The following is a 15,339-nucleotide window of genomic DNA, read 5'->3' as shown; positions in this document are numbered from 1 at the left end:
CAGACCTCCGTCCAGAGCACTGTGCATTACAGGCCTCCCCAGCCTGTCCAGAGCACTGTGTAGCATTACAGGCCTCCCCTCAGACCATAGTCCAGAGCACTGTGCATTACAGGCCTCCCCTCAGACCAGCGTCCGGAGCACTGTGCAAAATTGAGGGCCTCCTCAGACCACTATCTGTAGCATTGTGCAGCAATTACAGAACTCCTCAGACCACTGTCTGGAGCATTGTGCAGCATTACAGACCTCCTCAGATCACCGTCCAGAGTGTCTGTGTTGCTTGTTCAAACCTTAACACCATAAATAATAACATGGTATTAGATTTTTTTTTTACTCCAGGAGTATATAATGTGTTTGGAAATTCTAGAGAAATACTTAAAAGAGATATATGTTTTTTTCTTTTTTCAGAATCATACTTACCTAGTTTGATACAGCATCAGTGCGATGCTGCATCTACCCCCCGGTGCCCCTAACACTGAGAACCGAGCAATCAAACACTGCTGATCGCTCGGTTCTCACAGCTCCATGAGCAGAGAGCTTGTGACTGTCAGACAGTGCTCTCTGACCTGCCCCCCACCCCACGCTCACTGGAGTGCTGGGCTGGGCTGTGGAGGGGTCGGGAGTGGCCGGCTCAGGCTCTCATTGGCAAGCTGAGAGACTGGGTGCTGGTTCAGGCATGTGGGCGGATCCCTAATTCATTGACGCAATCTTGCCCGAGCCTGGAACGACTCTATGATGTCAGCCAACAGCAGGCTTCAGTCTGCTGAAAACGGGTCACAAGAGTGCAGAACGAACCATCATGCCTCTGGGGTCATGCTTGTGGCTGTCAGAGTCTTGCTATGCCTCATGGAACTTGTAGTTCTGCAACAACTGGAGGTCCGCTAATTGCATATTCCAGCTCTAGACAAAATATCCCTGATTGGTTCAAATGACGGTTTCTGTGGGCAGAGAGAACCATGTTGAGATTCCAAGGAAGCAAAGTGTGCTGCAAGGGGGCTTAGTATAATATTCCGTTACTGCATCCTCTAGGACTGGCTTATCGGGATCCAGCCCAGGTAGAGAAACAAGAGTAGGGGAAGAGATGTGGAGTTTTTTTTTTAGCCCCAGATGAAGATGACTGTATTAAGGCTGTAATCTGTCCAAGGAAGTGTGAAATAGAGGCAGAAAATACTGCTTTAGGCTCCATTCACACCTGAGCTTTTTTTAAGCATTTTTAGAAGTATATTACAAGTGTTTTACAGCTTCAGGCATTTTTATTTAGCCAATAGAAAGCACTAGGGGGAAGAGAGGGAGAAGAAATTAGAGATAGGGAGCTGCTATTTAATCATTTTTACAAGCGTTTTTCTGCTCAAATCAGGCGTTTCTATTGAAGTCTATGGTGCCAAAAACATTTGTAATCTGCCAAAAAGAAGCTCATGTACTTTTTTGAGCTTCAGGCATTTTGCTTTAGGTGACATAACGCTCATATGTGCACAGGGGCTATTGAAATGAATGGGATTTTGCTTGTTGGGTAGTTTTGGTGCTTCAGAGCTGAGCGTTTTACAAGCTGAAAAACACTCAGGTATGAACATGGCCATGGCCTTAGTCAAATAGGCCATTTGTTGCATGCCTGAATCAGAGCTATAATCCGTGTTAGAGCCGGCTCTTGAACCGGTGCAAGGGACACATGTCACTCTGGGATTAAAGTGCTTGTTAACTATGAAATCATCTTATCTCCTCTGTACCTTAACAACATGTGTCCCTGTGCCTGTGTTCTGTAAAATATCTGCCGATCTGTACTGATATAAATTCTGCTCCGGGTGTACAGCTGATTCCTCTCCTCCTTCTCTCTCCGGCTCACAGCTCCAGTGGGTGGGGCTGAGCCATCCCGCTGACATCAGTGGGGGGAGAAGGGACAGCCGACATTCAGCTGAGCGCATGAAGCCATGGTCATACAAGGTGCATATTGGCGTGTTTTACATTAAAAAGGCACAGGGACACATGTCAGTAAGGTTCAGAGGAGATAAGAAGATTTTATAGCAGATAGAGAGAGGGGGGGGGGGGGGGTGAGACGGAGTACACAGGCACAGGGAGAGCTGCAGACAGGAGAGCTGCAGCTGACGGAATCACGCAAACAGACCACAGTATCAGGGGCTCAGCAGCCATGATTATCGTGGTCTGTTTGCAGAGGGGAGGGCATAGCCAGGCAGGATCAGCCAGGTTTTTTAGGGTATACAGGGGGCCAAATGACACAGCACAAGCACTGTGCTGTATAACATGCTTTAAAGGAACAGAGTGTGGGGGGGGGGGGGGGTTTCTTTGGGGTTAAAAGAGAAGTATGGGAGTTTAAAAAAAAAATAGGTAGTACATGCTACCCTCATACCTACATTGCATTTCTTTCTTTCCCCAGTCCTTTCGTTTTTTGCAGAATAGTCTTTTGAAGATCCCAGAATCAGCCTCTAACGGTTCTTTCTCAAAAGTTTCCAGGGGGTTGAAACATCTCCACAATACAGCCCCTCCTTCACTCCCTCCCTCTGGAGGACATGTGGGTGTGATTGGTGAAGAGTTGCACACCCAGGCTGCTATCCAGAATGAGCATGTTCTTCGTGTGCCTCTGTTTCCACAGCAGCATGTCCCCAGCTAAAACCCGGAAGCAGAGAGACAGTATGATACAAGCAGTGAAATCCTCACCTTTCCCTGGCTGTTATCTGCAAGCTCTCCTCTACCCTGGGCTCTGATGTCCTTGTGTCCTCTGAATTTCCTCCCCCTCTCCCATCACTCATTCATTCAAAGTTCATGCATGTCAGCATCTCCTCCAGCCGAAGGGGGGGATTGTCACTGAAAACTTCTATGAACACAGATAATCTCTCTACACATAGCACTGTGTTATATCAAAAGAGGAGACATGGTGAGGAGCATAGTGACCTGTGCCCTGTGTCTGTTCTCTGAAATGAACGCAGTGCTATGTGTATAGAACATACCTGTGTACAGTACATAGGAGAGGAGACTGACACCTCCCCCACATCTAAAGTGACCCAGAGTCTCCTTTATTGTACAAACAAATCATCCCTCTGTCACTTATGTCATCCCCCCACCCCCCATCATCCCTCTGTCACCGATCCCATCCCTATCCCCCATCCCCTGTACTCCTATACAATTCCATCATGCTGTACAGAGTCATCACATGCCGTACAGTGCCATCATATGCCGTACAGTGCCATCACATGCCGTACAGAGTCATCACATGCCATACAGAGTCATCACATGCCGTACAGTGCCATCACATGCCGTACAGTGCCATCACATACCCTACAGAGTCATCATATGCTGTACAGTGTCCTCACATGCTGTACAGTGTCCTGACATGCTGTACAATGTCATCACATGCCGTACAGTGCCATCACATGCCGTACAGAGTCGTCACAAGCAGTGATACACAGTCCCATCATCCCCATCCCCTGTACTCCTATACGGTCCCATCATCCCCATGCCCTATGCCCTGTACTCCTATACAATCCCATCATCCACATCCCCTGTACTCCTATACAGTCCCATCATCCCCATCCCATGTAATCCTATACAGTCCCATCATCCCATCTCCATACGGCATGTGATGACACTGTACAACATGTAATGACACTGTGCAGCATGTGATGGCACTGTACAACATGTAATGACACTGTACAACAGGGATATGCAATTAGCGGACCTCCAGCTGTTGCAGAACTACAAGTCCCATGAGGCATAGCAAGACTCTGACAGCCACAAGCATGACCCCAGAGGCAGAGGCATGATGGGACTTGTAGTTTTGCAACAGCTGGAGGTCCACTAATTGCATATCCCTGGTCTGGAAGATCTCTCCTGCAAAGTAGCTTTTTTTGGTCGCCATCATGTCAGTCAGATGTGTTTTTCTGAACTAGCAGCTCTTTCCTGGTAAGAGCCTTTCAGCATACTTCACAAGCATGACACACAGAGGCATGATGGGACTTGTAGTTTTGCAAAAGCTGGAGGACCGCTAATTGCAAATCCCTGCTATACAACATGTAATGACACTGTACGGCATGTGGTGGAACTGTACAGCATGTGATGGCACTGTACGGAATGCAATGACACTGTACAACATGTGATGACACTGTATGGCATATGATGGCACTGTACAACATGTAATGACACTGTACGGCATGTTATGGCACTGTACAGCATGTGATGGCTCTGTACGGTATATGATCCTGTAACATTCTATTTACAATGAAGGGGAAATTACTGCTATAGGGGTACTAGGTAATACACTTAGTCACTGACTGAAGTGCTCTTATCTTTGCTGGATTTATCTGACAAATGGAACATGCTGCAGAGGAGAGAGGAGAAGGGAGGGGGGAGGAGCTATGCTTTGTGAAGTCTCAGGAGCAAGCAGAGAGCCGACATCAATCAAGCAAAATGACAGGAAAGTGGGTGGATCCAGACTCCAGAGCCAGACCATTGTCAGTATTATACTGTATGAAAAACTGTAGACCCTTCCACGGGTATTTAGCTTGATTTTAACAGAATGGGGGCACTTCTGAGAGGGCTGGAAGGATTATTAGATATCACCAGCTCACATAGAATAGATGTAAGCAAAACAAAGAAAACCCATACTTCTCTTTTAACAAATGCTTTATGTTCTCCTTGGGTATCTCCTTGGTGTTGTACACATGAAATAATGTGTAGAGTATATGGTAATCATTTCCATGGGGAGTATGTGGTAACCCAGGTGTAGGCTATCCTGTAACAAATCCTTGTTGTGAAAGGTCGGGAGGAAGTGTTTCAATACCTTATAAGGGCTCTAGGTGGAAGTGGCAGTAATGTGTGCGACCAATGGTGTGATTTAATTCCTGGTCATCCTTTTGAGACTAAGCCTCGAGTGGTTGAGTTTTAGTGCCAAGTTTGAAGAGTTCACACTGCAAGGTGAATTTATTCCACACATAGCCCCATTTTTACACGCATAGCCCAGTTTTTACAGTATTGGTCAGAGATACAGGGTGACCCTGTTTTACCTGTCAATGATGCTGGTCCCGGCTTTGCCTCTCCTGGCGGGCATATCCCTAAAAGGGTATTCAGGGTCTGGGTTCCATAGGAACACAACATTGGACCTCTATAGCAGCCCATAGCTAACTCAACACTTAGCACCAAGTGCCAAAGTGAGAGCCATGTAGGATTCAGTTCTCAAAGCAACATCACAGGCTGTCCCCACAGCTTGAGGCCCGGGTATGATTTCCAATGTTTTACCAAGGTTGCTTTTATGTTGGCAGTAGAAGGCAGTGAGGGGTTGATTGAAGAAATCGAAGATAAAATATTGAAGAAAAATAAGAAATTAGTTAAGCTAAAAGAGATTTTCAGTGAAAGAGAAAATATCTATCACCTTCAGACACTAGCACAAAACGGAGGACAAACAGAGTAAGATTGGGTTTTAGGGGAGGTGCCTGGGGGTGCATGTCCTCCAAAGCTTGGCCATTGACCAATCACTCATGTATCAATACTCTGCTTGTGTCCTGTGCTGCCTGATTAAAAATAATATTTTTAATGATGTATTCATGAATACAGAGCTGCATTAATTTATGTCTGTTATATCTGCCAAGAGTTCATCCTTTACAAAATATGATATAGTCTTTTGTTTTTTCTTTTATTATAGCCCTGGTGATCATAGGGAAAGGCTAAAATAAAACAACACTGGTGGCTAATGATATTAAGATGTTTATGGTGCCAAATCAACACTTCGGCAAGAATTTGGTTGTCATGGCTGCACAGTTAAACAATCGTTTCCAATCTGCAAGGGATTGTTTTTGCAGATATGGATACTGAACCATTTTGGAAAATATCTGAGCAACCTGGATGCTCATTTACTCTTTTTATTGGGAAGAGGCCACTAACAACAGCAAGTCCGTGTGTGATAATGGACAGGAAGATGTCTCTCTATCCATCATATTTTGTACTGAGGCATCTGTCTATGCGCAGCCATTGTATGTGTTTATTTTCAGACATTTTCATACATGAGGCTGAATGTTACTGTTTCTACATCAAATCAGAATGTATTAAAAGTTGGATAACTCTTATCCCAGAAGGGCCGGAACTCTCCGACCCTACCGCCAATTAAAAATTGAGCTCATCTTAAACTATGGCATTAGGTGGTTAAACATGTTTTTGAGAAAGTTATTTGCTTTTTTAAAGCTGCTCAATGGGTGAGAGGGGATCGGAAGGATTGGGAGATGGGTCACATTCACCCAGAGATGGGCATTAAGTTATATCATAACCATTGGATTTTAGCATTCCTATGTCTTTTCCTTTTTCTAGAACAGTGATGGCGAACCTTGGTACCCCAGATGTTTTGGAACTACATTCCATGATGCTCAGCTACACTGCAGAGTGCATGAGCATCATGGGGAATGTAGTTCCAAAACATCTGTGCATCTGGGGTGCCAAGGTTCGCCATCACTGTTCTAGAGGTTATGGTTACCCGCTTCACATATTAGTAATAGGTGGATACTATTTGCCAGCATTTCACACTGGATTTGTGTATCTCAATAGAGATTTTAAGGCTAAGTCCACATTTTACAAAAAATAAAAAATAATAATGCATGCACATACTGTATATTTGCAATAAAATGTGAATGTATTGTTTTTTGCAAATGAGCCTGCAAAGTATTGCAAACACAAACAGTGGATTTTGGGTGCAATCAAGGCTCCTGCAGACTTTTCCTCCACCTTTATCTCCATACCTGAATTTCACCATGTTAGGCTAGGTTCACACCTGTGCAAATTGGATGCGGGTTTCCCTGCATCCAATTCGCATAGCAGGAGATTGTGACCAACTCTCTATAGAGCTGGTTCACACATCCCTGCAGAGTCCTGTGCATCTTTTGGTGCATTTCAGGTCCGAATTCAGCCATAAATTCAAGCTGAAATCGGACCTGAAACAGTGAATTGAGAGGCACCGGACTCCTGCTGTGAGTTGCTGCGATCTCAAGTGTGAACCCAGCCTGACACCCTAAATACGGGTGTAATATGTAACATGAGCCAAAAGGTTCTGTTTTTGCCTCTTGATAAGATGACATCCTACTTCATGCAAATTACTGCAAATTGGGTATTTTCAGTTTTTTGGCTGCATTACACAAAATGTTAAATAAATGGAAAATGAAAGGACGAGATAGTGGAGGAGATTTACTAAAACTGGTGCACTCAGAATCTGGAGCAGCTGTACATGGTACCCAGTCAGCTTCTACCTTCAGCTTGTTCAATTAAGCTTTGCTAATGAAACATTGAAGCTGATTGGTTTCTATGCAGAGCTGCACCAGATTTTGCACACTCCAGTTTTAGTAAATAACCCCAGTATGCCTTGAAATAAAGGACAGATCTGAAAATCCAAGTGCTGGTCTCACTTCCTAAGTCACCAAGAGATACTGTATAAAAAGGAAGGTGTGTCATTCAAATAATAATACATATGTAACACTGTTTAGTTTTGGTTGGCCTGGTTCTTTAATATGTAATATCCTATAAAGCTCTCTCAGCAACATATTGCTAATAGATATAACTGACCACTATTTTTCTGTACTTTGTGTCTCTTTCATAGGGTGTGGTTATATTCTTTGGAATGGAAAAGATCCAAACGCAAGAGGAATTACTTAATAGCGGATTGCTTTTCTACAGCTAATGCAGATCTGACGGAAGTTTTGGCAGCTCTCCAGATATATTAAAATGTCGGGATGTAAAGCAGAATCTACTGATTTATCTAAAGAAAAGCTACAGTCTCAAACAAGCAGTGACAAAAGACAAAGTGATCCGATTGGCAAGTACTTCAAAGGTTACTCCTCAATGGTGTTCCTTAGGAGGGGTAAACACAAAAGAAGGCAAAGCCGAAGCAATCTTTGTAACCTTTCTAAGGAATTACAAGAGAGTGAGAAAAAAATCCCAAATGTTGCAGCTAAGAAAGGTGAGGTTCTGGGTTTCGAAGAAGTCTCCAATGAATTTACTTGTGACTCTTCCCTTGTGGAGTCCTACCATCTTAATACAACCAAGGAGGCGAAGTTCAGTTTCCGAAAACTAGAAGATGGCACCTTTGCCTTAGAAACCAAGAGCTCTAATGAGCCTGAAAAGTCTGAATCTGGACTATTGAAGAGGTCTTTAAAATCACGCCACAAGCAGGGCCGTTACTCACATAAGCCATTAAAAATTTGCTTCAAAAAAAGAAGCAAAACCCTTAAGAAACTTGCAGATTCAAGTGAAGACAACAAAAAAAGTACAAATTTATCTTGTTCAGTAAAACAAGAGGGCATTACCTATGCTGCAACCAATGAAAAAGAAGATTTGGTACAAGGTCAATCAACAGGTAAGACCTGGGAATCTTTTAAGAGGCTAGTTACTCGTAGAAAGAAACGAAACTCCTCCTTAAAAAGACAATCGCAACTCAGTGCTCGACACCTTGAAACCAACACAGGTGGCACTTGCATTCAAAGAGTTCCACAAAAGAAAAGGTTCTCCAACCTCAGGATTTCATGCATGAACTTTTCTAGAGGGAAGAGGTCTGCAAACACAACTTTAACTTATGAAGACCCTCTTGTTGCAATAAATTCATCAGAAAACTGTGCAACGGAATTAGGAGCTGATGGTGAAAGAAGTGATCACGTTTTAGCAACTAAATATAGACTTCAAAGATCTCTAGATGTAGAGAATAGGGTAAGTGATAGAAACCTTGATACTTGTACTGAAGTATGCCTAATATCTGAAAACAACTTGGACCAAAAAGTCTTAAAAAATTGTGTGCACGATTACTTAAGTAAGCAACATGACCAGAAAGTTAATTATTCTCAAGAAAAAAAAAGTGATTTTCAACAAATTCATGGTAGTGATCAAGATCTCAAATTAAAAATGAATTTAACGAGACTGTCCCAGTCTCCTGTTGAGGAACAAGAGCTAATTTGTGACATTTCTGTAGATGATACAAATATACAAAGCACTGGAGTAGCAAATGGGCCTCTAAGTAATGAAGACATACCCACTCATGAAGATACCATCAGTCATAAAACAAAGGTCCAAACAGATGATGGAGATACTGACAGTGAAAATGGACTGAATGAACTGTCTATGATCAATGACATTCCTGATATAGTAGAACCAACATCTGATATATATGAATTTCTCCTAATGAGAACAGCTGCCTCTCTTGTTAGTAAGGTTATTCAGGCATCCATTCAACAGATAGCTACAGAAGATGATTTACATAACCATGTCCCATGCAAAGCCTCAGAGAGATTCTATATTTAAAATATAAACAGCATTAAAATAGGGTTGTGGTTCCTGTCTCTTGATCGTCTTATTTTTCTTCATCGCATGCCTCCAAAAGTAAGCCTGTTGCAAATCTGGGAAATGCAGTCTAAGCATAAGTTGGGGAAAAATGCCTAATCAGTGTTCTCATTCAGCGGAAACGTTGTGCCAAGACATTCAGTAATAGATCCAAGGATAGAGAAGGCTGAATTCCAAAATCTTGCATAAGCTTTAATATGGCAATGTAAATTCAACAGTTGTTATTTTTTTAAATTTTTAACTTTTAGCAATACCTGGTAATTCTGCCATGAAGGTCCTTGTTTATGTATTTCCTTTCGTGGTGTGACAACTGTTGCCATGCTATCATATGTACCTCTGGTGGATACTTCGACAGTTGTGCTAATAGAGCAGTCAGTTAGACAGAAATTAGCTGAAAGAGGCTGGAGGAGATCAACAGAACTGAGATGTAACAAAACTTATGGAAAATTGAAGAAAAAAAAAAAACATGATAATAGTTTACAATACACAGTGCTTAAAGTTGAAGTTTAGATATGGCAGTTTTTATATAGCTGCATTGGTCCAGCTTGGACCAACATAAAGATGCATGTGCCATACCCATGGGTTCCCTCACGGAATCACTGTAGTATGCACTGCTACTACAGTGATTATTACTGCTAGCTTCCAGGCGCCATTCAGATTGTGAGGTCATCACCTCACCACGGTGCCAGTGCTGAGCAAGCAAACTCTTGTGTTTACAATACAGCAGGTCAGCTGTTCAGCATAGGACCTGGAATCTGGTGGAAATCACTCTAGCACAGTGGTTCCATCTTCCATATTTTTATATGTGCATTTACCTCTTTTTTTTCTTCATGTTAGTTTTCACATTTCTTAGGTTTATGACAACTTTATTTGAAGTGGTTTCTTCAGACTTGTGTACCTTGCCTTTAGCGTTTCCTTAGTGTAGCGCTAAAAAACATGTGTCCATATGAGTGGAAACCTCTTTTTGTTTTTTAATTCATTACTTTTTATTAAGAAAATAGTTATTTTCCATACATTATGACCAAAGATTCCTAAATAATATATATTTCACAAAACAGAGCTCAAAAAAGAAGGAAAACAAAAAAAGATCAAAAGTTAATAGGAAAAACAAGCCACATTTTCTCCCTTTTTTGTTTCTTTCCGCTTCCTCTTTCCCCTTATCCCTCCCCCTTCCCCACATCCATCCTACATTCTCAACCTTTCTTCCCCCTATTCTTCATTCATACCTTTCATTCCTTAATCACGCTTAATCCGCCTCCAACCATCGCTTCCATATTCTTTCAATTTTTTATAGTTATCCCTTTTCCTATATACATATTCCTCTTTCCTTATTGGATCTTTTACCACTTTCGTCCATTCTGCTACCATCGGGGGATTTTTTTCTTGCCACTTATGTGCAATTAGTTTTCTCCCTTGAAACAAACATCTGGTTACTGCTGTCTGTATATACCCTGTCATACCTTCCTTCTCCATTAGACCCAGGAGGCAGGTCCTGGTCTCCATGTCCAGCGATGTCCCAAACACAACATTTATTTTATCTATTATTTCTTTCCAATACCTATGTAGCGTGGGGCTTCGCCAGATCATGTGCACCAAATCACCCCTCCTGTCTCCGCATCTATCCAGTCTTTTCCCAAACATAAACAACTTCAGGGGCATATAATATACCCTAGGTACCAGGTATAAATGGGATACAATCTGTGATGGAGAGAGCGAGACCTTAGGGCCTAGTGGCAAAACCCGACACTATTGCTCCCCTGTTATTGGCCCCACATATTTCTCCCACTTAGCTTTATTACCAGGTTCTACCTCTCCTTCCTGTCCTGCTCCCCTTATATGTTCATACATATCAGAGATGAATCCTTTAGTTGTTTTAGCATTAACTTGTTTCCTAAGAAAGGGCATTTCGCTCCACTCTAGTACCTTCCCTCTAAATTGTGTATCCTGGGCATGCCTGACTTGCAGGTATCTATAAAATGATCGATTTGAGACCTCATATTCTTTCCTTATCTCCTGAAATGATTTCAATCTACCTGCCCTGTACAGTTGTGTTAGTTAGTGGATTCCCCTTCGATCCCATTCCTCTATTTTCCCCATTACTTTAAGTTCCTCCAAGTTTTTATTATCCCATACTGGGGAAAACTCAGAGAATCTGCCATATCTCAACATGGTCTTATTGGATTCCCAGCTTTTTACCATTAATTGTACTGTTGGGCATCTAGATCCAAAGGAATCCACAGCCCCCACAACTGTACAATGACAGGTATCATTCAGCAAGAGCTTATTTCCTGCCTCCCTTTCTTCTGGTAAATTACTTCCTCTCGTGTACTGTATTTGTGCTGTCAAAAAATAGTACCCTATATTTGTCAGTAGAGGTATTTATCCACCAGGCTGCTCAAGTTGAGGCTTGGAACGCAGACCACATGGGTAATATTTACCTAAGCAGTTGTCCTCCATGATGGTGTCTATGACATCACCCCACTCCCATTGTGAGAGCGTGGGCGCGCACGATACATGTTATGACAGCATTCACAGGGCTAACTGGCCATTGGTTGAGCTGCCCACGTGTGATCTGCAAGTCTGGCGGAAATAATCCAGAAACATTCGCTCAGGATGTTTTCAATTAGAGGCTTGGAAAACATATATCGTGTGACTTTACATATTGGGTTCTGCCTTGTGATTTATATGTATATACATGTGCCTATATTGTATAATTACCATTTTTACTCTGGACTGTGTGATGGGTAATGATTCCATTTTGTCCTTCATTTGGGATTGAATATAAGGCTTGAGACGCATGTCGTCTCTGTTACTTCCGGTCCTGCCATGATGGAGGCGTTTCCATCATATTGTACACAGTCTATAAATTCAATAGCAATATGGGGAGGCAGAGATATGCCCCAGTGGAAGACCCTTTGAGTCAAAACGCGTCGGACCAGCACCTCTTTGCTTCCCATATTGCTTTTATTCATTTTGTGATCACCAGTTTTTTATCTTGCCTTTCGCTGTAAGATATTTTATTACAATAAAACATTTTTTTTGGGTTGACCTGCGCCATATGGAGCCGCTTTTTCTTTTTTATCTCATATTTGGGCACTGATGACCACTCTCGTACCATTGTTCCTTGGATTGGCGTGGATGTCTGGTGTTCACTGTCATTGGACCATATGATTTGGAGTCGCAAATTGATCAGCACATCCAGTTTGGCATCTTTACACCACCTGTTATCAAGGATCACAAGCCCATTTGACTCACTGCCATACAGTATGTGTGTCCATCACATCTGGTAAGAGTACCTAATCTCTTATCTGTTCATTTATCCCAAGTGTCTACAGGCGTAAGAACCAGTTCATCCTGATTCTATGTTCCAACTCCATTTGGAGACTAGGGAGAAAGAACTTTTCCATTCTTACACCTCCTCTTTGGACACTGATACACACGTTGGGTTATTGTTTTGTGTTTCACCTAACACAATTTGTGTATATATTAATTTATATTTACTCTTATCAATCATGTGTATTTTATTTTTCATATATCTTGTTTACAGATTGATTCTCTGTCACTGCTTTGTTTATTCCAGTGCACTGTTCTGTTTCAGGCGCTTAGATGTTTCCACTCATATAGTCACGTGTTTTTTAGCGCTACACTATTTTTCTGTATATTACTTTGGACTTTGTTTGAGTGTTAGCTGCTATTTGCACTTTTTTTTTTGATTTAGCGCAGTATTTTCCCCTCCTTTTCATATTTAGCATTTCCTTGCCTCTAGAAACAGGTGTAAGCCCTTTCCTGACAATAGTTTCCATGATGGACGATCTGTACAGCATTTTTGGACGCTCTTCAAGGAACACATTTATAAAGATACAAGTGACTAGTATACCTATATAATGCCATTATATTTGCACCGGCTACTTTGTTGGGGCTGTGAGTTGCAGTATACTTTACAAAGCAGCCCTCCACAGCTTAGGGTAATTCCCTAATAGTTTGTAGGGTGACAATGCTGGGTGGAAATGCACCATGTGCGATGTAAGTTCATTGTTCATTGATATCAGAAGCAGGATGATGTCCACAAGTAAAGTTGGCTGAACAGCTATTCACTTTGCAGAATAAAGACATTTATTTATTTATTGCTTGATTGCTTGCTTCAAGGGAATCTGAAATGCCCAATCACAGAAGAGTAAGATCCTGAATGGTTCTGATCCCTGGAATTATTTTTTTAAGGGAGGACTTGTACATCTTAAAAGTATAAGAAATCATGAAACCACCAGACAACATTCCATCAAATAAAAAGATTGGGTCCTGTAAATAATTTTAATAAATTAAAAATAACTAAACCGATGAACAAAAAATGTGTATGTTGCAACATAACAGTCCTTACATGCTGCACCCGCATTCATTGAGCTTGCCAAAAATGCAGTGTCCTTGTCACTACATGTGAGCTGAACACCCAAAAGCAGACATTTATTATATAGCAGCTTACCAATTCTGTGATGGCTGTATTACTGTCCTTTTTAGGCTTTCTTCCTCATATTTTCATCTGGTGATCAAACCAGCAAGTCTATTGTTTTTCACAAGTTTAATCTCTCCAGCAGAATGTATCAGTTTACTTGGATGAGACAAACCAAGGTGAAATAAATGATCAGCTTTTATTTATTCATATCAAATCTTTATCCTAAAAAGGGAAAAAACTGTTTGCTGTAACTGATTGTAAAGTGTGGAGTTTGGCTTCAACTCTGTTAGTGTATCTAAATCTGCTATGCTACTTTCTGCTGTGGCTCCTGAGTCCTTTTTTTCAGAGTCGTGTCTCACTAATACAAGAGGTGTGTTACTGACTAGCTCACCAGGGGAAACTGATGCAGTCACCACATCTAATGATTGACAAGCTGCAATATAATTCATTTTTTGTTTTGGTTTTAATACTACTTTAAAACATTCTTATCTCCCTTCTTTAAACTACTAATCTCCCCATCGAATAAAGATGAACAAAGACAGATATAATGTATTAGCAGTCCAGCCTTGCTCTGGCAACCATGGCACCTTCCATATATACAGTGGAGGAGTGAGCATAGCCACATGGGGACATGGAGTGTGTTATTTGCAGAATTACCAGGCTAAAAAAGAGGTTAAAAAAATGTTAACTATTACATCACCCATATCTAAGGTTTGATAAGCTGTAATATATTACATTTTAGTTTTTGGTTTGAGATAAACCATATTAACATGCTCTTCAACTCACACAGATTATCATCTAATCACCAGTGATCCGTATTTTTTATTCATTCACTATGATGTTATTTGTACTGGTTACAAATAAAAATATCATATAAGTTTATTAACCCCTAGACTCCAATGGTATGCAAATATGCGGAATCTCAGCGGGTGGGCCTTGGCACAGAGAGGCCGCATATTTACGTACCAATTTTCAGACACAACTGTGCCGAAAAAGCTCGCTCATAAGACAGTTACCAGTGGCTAATAGAAAGCTCCCATCGCTTCTTGCGATCAGGAGCTTTCCAATCATGTGACCTCTGTAACAGGCACATGATCATATCGCTTCCCGGCATTTAAAGCCCCTAAAGGGCCTGGAGGTGCCAGCGCAAAGTTTTGTAGGTTGCGACAACATTCTTATAGTTCATATTTCTGCCTTTTTTTTGTGTATACTAGTATCAAAAGTCATAGAAAAGCATAACTGTACAGTAAATAGTCTATATCAAGACTTTACTGGAAAGGTTTCTAAAAGTTTCTGCAAAAAAACAGTTACATAGTTAGACTGAAAAAAGACACAAGTCCTTCTAGTTCAACCATGAAAATAAATAAATAAAAAATAATACACAATCCTACAGCTGATCCAGAGGAAGGTGAAAAACCCCAGCAAAGCATGATCCAATTTGCAGGGGAAAAAATTCCTTCCTGGCCCGAGAGGCAATCTGATTTTCCCTGGATCAACTTTACCTATAAATATCAGTACCCAGTTATATTATGTACATTTCGGAAAGAATCCAGGCCTTTCTTAACCACTTAACCCCGGAGACC

At 41.5% G+C, this 15,339-nt stretch overlaps 1 protein-coding gene across 1 annotated transcript in view; it reads left to right on the top strand.

The window, feature by feature from the left end:
- Window positions 1-13,429, top strand: part of AKAP5 (A-kinase anchoring protein 5) — a 37,890-nt gene extending 24,461 nt beyond the window's left edge. Inside the window, exon 2 of the mRNA XM_077464340.1 lies at window positions 7,580-13,429. Coding sequence (XP_077320466.1) covers window positions 7,705-9,270 — 1,566 coding nt within the window. The 5' untranslated portion in view covers window positions 7,580-7,704 and the 3' untranslated portion in view covers window positions 9,271-13,429. The remainder of the gene's footprint in view (window positions 1-7,579) is intronic.
- The last annotated feature ends 1,910 nt before the right edge of the window (window positions 13,430-15,339 follow it).

The sequence above is a fragment of the Lithobates pipiens genome, unplaced genomic scaffold, assembly GCF_037356315.1.
Source record: "Lithobates pipiens isolate NorthernLeopardFrog02 unplaced genomic scaffold, aLitPip1_a1.2 Scaffold_30, whole genome shotgun sequence".
Classification (NCBI taxonomy): domain Eukaryota; kingdom Metazoa; phylum Chordata; class Amphibia; order Anura; family Ranidae; genus Lithobates; species Lithobates pipiens.
This window is presented reverse-complemented; position numbering and strand designations above follow the sequence as displayed.